Consider the following 3,460-nt stretch of genomic DNA (forward strand, 5'->3'; position numbering starts at 1 on the left):
CTACCCAGGGGGACAGCTTGAGGCTCTGTCTCAAAAAAAAAACAAAAACATACATTTATAACTCCAGAGTTTGTTTTTTTTTCCTTTTTTGACACAGAGTCTCACTTTGTCACCCTGCGTAGAGTGCGGTGGCTCACAGCAACCTCAAACTCTTGGGCTTAAGCGATTCTCTCGCCTCAGCCTCCGGAGGGACTACAGCACCCGCCACAGCACTCGGTATTTACAGAGACGGGGTCTCGCTCTTGCTCAGGCTGGTCGAGACAAGTTTCTTAATCTTCCTCTTCACATATACAGCGAAAATACTATTTATTCATAAGGTTAAATCACACAACATAGGTAAAAGAGCTGCAGCACTCAACGAAATTCTCCTAACATTACAAATAGACCTTGATCGCCCTTCCTTTTGGCCTCAGCGCTTCAAATCCGGTACCAACCCTTCAGACCGCAGGGAAACACCACCCCAGGCGCCACCTCCGCCTCTAAACAATGCAGGGCCCGCTGGGAAGCGGGGGCGGACCCGAAGGCCCGGACGCACTTCCGACCACGTGTCCCTCTCAGCCAATCGGCCGCTGTTGCCCCACCCCTTCCGTTCTGGGGAAAACCGAGCCCCCAGTGCGTCTTCCGGCTGGAGCTCTGCTGCTCCTTACCATGGTGAGTTGGCCGGGGGTTAGGAGGGTTTCTGCTCTAGGTGGTTCTTACCGTTTCTCTTTCCGAGTCGGGCAGTCCCTCATTCTCTCAGAAAAGGGGTCATCGCAGTTGTGGTCGGGCCTCTTGGGAGAAGCGGCTGTGCCTCGAAAGGTTCCCCGGGGAGCTCTGATCTCGTTGGGTCCCTCATCCAGTTCCTTTGGCCCGGGCATCCCGGCCCCGCTACAGGCCCAGCTTTCAGCCTCCAGTTAGTTTATGACTTCCTCCTGTGGAGACCTCCTTGATGTAGAAATAAAGGTCATTGTCAGCTTCATCTACTACACCACCAGCAAGTATCTGAAAACAAGTATACACCGACGGCTATAGTGGTGATTCTTAGGGCAGTGCCGATAATGCCAGCGGAAATAAAGAAGGTTATTAGTCGGTTTTCAGGCAAACGCTCCACTCTGCAACTTGGCTTTACCAGGAGCAGGTGGCCTGATACGGCAGCAGTTTTCATAAATGTAGTGAGTGAAAGCCAAGATGTTGGTAGAACATATTGCTGCTTTACTTTTGCGTTTGTATAAACTAGTGGAGGATCCTATAGACGTTACAGTTATTGAGGTGTGTTTTCTCTAAAATTTGTTACAGAAATTATTCATTTTATACCTTCAGAAATCGAGTGTATAGCTCTGTGAATTTTATCTAACGATAAGCAGTTGGTTAGGGTTTCAGATGGCAAAGGTGGTGTGTGCCTTTTGAAAATGGATTTATCGGAAAAATTCATGGAGCACTTGTTGATAGTCTGCATATAAGAAAGGAACATTTCTGTGCCTAAGCTGTTTTCGTTCTGTTGAGTTTTTTCCTTAAGTGTATATGATTGAATAAAATGTCTTATTCACACACTATCTTTTGTAAAGTTCTTTGATCTTTTTGCATACAAAAAGTACTCTTTTTTTTTTTTTGGCTAGTGACCGAATAGCTTCCAGCTATACTTTTCAAAACATTCTTAATGTAGCCAGAGTTCTAAAATTTGACCACATCATTTCTTTTTTTTTTTTTTTGAGACAGAGCCTCAAGCTGTCCCCCTGGGTAGAGTGCTGTGGCATCACAGCTCACAGCAACCTCCCAACTCCTGGGCTCAAGTGAGTCTCCTGCCTTCGCCTCCCAAGTTGCTGGGACCACAGGCGCCTGCCACAACGCCCGGCTATTTTTTTTTTTTTTTTTTGGTTGCAGCCATCATTGTTATTTGGCGGCCGGGCTAGATTCCAACCCGCCACCTTAGGTGTATGTGGCTGGCGCCTTAGACACTTGAGCCACAGGCGCCGAGCTCACATCACTTCTTTACTTAAAATTTGTTGTTTTTATTTTCTGTAGCACTGAAGATAGTGTAGCACCTAATTGTTTAACATGGCATATGGCCGGCCGGGTGGCTCAGGCCCTAATCCAGCACTGTGGGACGCTGAGGAGGGAGAATTGCCTGAGCAGGAATGAGACCCCCGACTAATAAAAAATGAAAAAAATAAACCCAGCCAGGCACTGCTGTGAGCACCTGCAATCCTGCTTCAGGAGGCTGAGGCCGCAGGATGCCCACACCCGAGTCTGAGGTTGTAGTGAGCTATGACACCATTGCATAGGGTGGGATTCTGTCTCAACAACAACAACAAAAAGCAAGAAAACAAAAAGGAAAAAATAAGCAAGGAAATTAAAAAAAAATAACATGGCACGTGAAACCATCAGTAGTCAAGCTTCTTACCTTTATGGCCTCTTTATTGCACATACACAACATCCATATACCAGCCACAGTGAACAGCTTGCGTATCATGCTATATTGAATTGGGCTTTTGCGCCTATTGTATATGCTATTCCATCTGCCTGAATTGTCTTGTATCTCGCACTCCTGGGCTCTAGCCATCCTCCTGTCTCAGCCTACTGAGTAGATGGGCCTACAGGCATGTACCACCATGCCCAGCTAAGTTTTCTGCTTTATGTGGAGCCAGGGTCTCACTCTTGCTCATGCTGGTCTTGAATTCCCAGCCTCCAGGGATCCTCTCACTTGAGCCTTCCAAAGTGCTAGTATTATAGGCTTGAGCCACTGTGCCATACCCTTTAATTTTTTTGTCTTGAGCCTTTCCCTGTGATGTCTCAGTATCCCATTAGGTGCTTCTCCTTGTGCTCTCACGATACCTACCGTGTGCTTTGGTACAATTATAGATACACACACATGCATATGTAAGAAACAACTTTGTTGCATAAAGCTTTGCAAAACGCATATGTATCGTAAAAACCTAAAACACTCATGAAGTGATTTAAAGGCAAAGGGATAAGAAACTTAAAATTCAAAGGTTTTTCAGGCAGAAGAGCTTTGTTAATTCATAGCCCTATTTTAATAAAGTTAAGTTTGGATCCGTTGTGCTTTTTGCCAATAACATCTATAGCTTTTACCAGATTTGTGTTAAAATTGTGTATTTACTGGGCTTTTACTTCTCCACTGTAAGCTCATTGAGAGCAGGATGCATATATTTCACTCTGGTATTCCCAGAGCCTGTACCAGTGCCTGGCCCGGAGGAGGTTTTTTTTTTTTTTTTTTTGCAGTTTTTGGCCAGGGCCAAGTTTGAACCTGCCACCTCTGGTATATGGGGGTGGCGCCCTACTCCTTTGAGCCACAGGTGCTGCCCAAGAAGGTTTCTTAATAAATACCTGTTTTTATAAAACATTGAATAAACTATGGCACTAAATTTCTATGCTTGAAAGGTTAGTATTACTTATACAAAGAAATAACATTTAAGATTTATTTTAAAGGTTATGGAGAAAAAGATTTTTTTTTTTTTTTTTT

General features: G+C 44.8%; 1 protein-coding gene across 1 annotated transcript in view; it reads left to right on the forward strand.

Annotated features, from left to right (window-relative positions):
* The first annotated feature begins 586 nt into the window (after positions 1-586).
* The window catches only part of SLC30A6 (solute carrier family 30 member 6), a 57,470-nt gene continuing 54,596 nt past the window's right edge, over positions 587-3,460 (forward strand). Inside the window, exon 1 of the mRNA XM_003787513.3 lies at positions 587-651. Coding sequence (XP_003787561.1) covers positions 649-651 — 3 coding nt within the window. The 5' untranslated portion in view covers positions 587-648. The remainder of the gene's footprint in view (positions 652-3,460) is intronic.

Source organism: Otolemur garnettii, unplaced genomic scaffold (assembly GCF_000181295.1).
Source record: "Otolemur garnettii isolate 467f Iridium unplaced genomic scaffold, OtoGar3 scaffold00022, whole genome shotgun sequence".
NCBI lineage: Eukaryota > Metazoa > Chordata > Mammalia > Primates > Galagidae > Otolemur > Otolemur garnettii.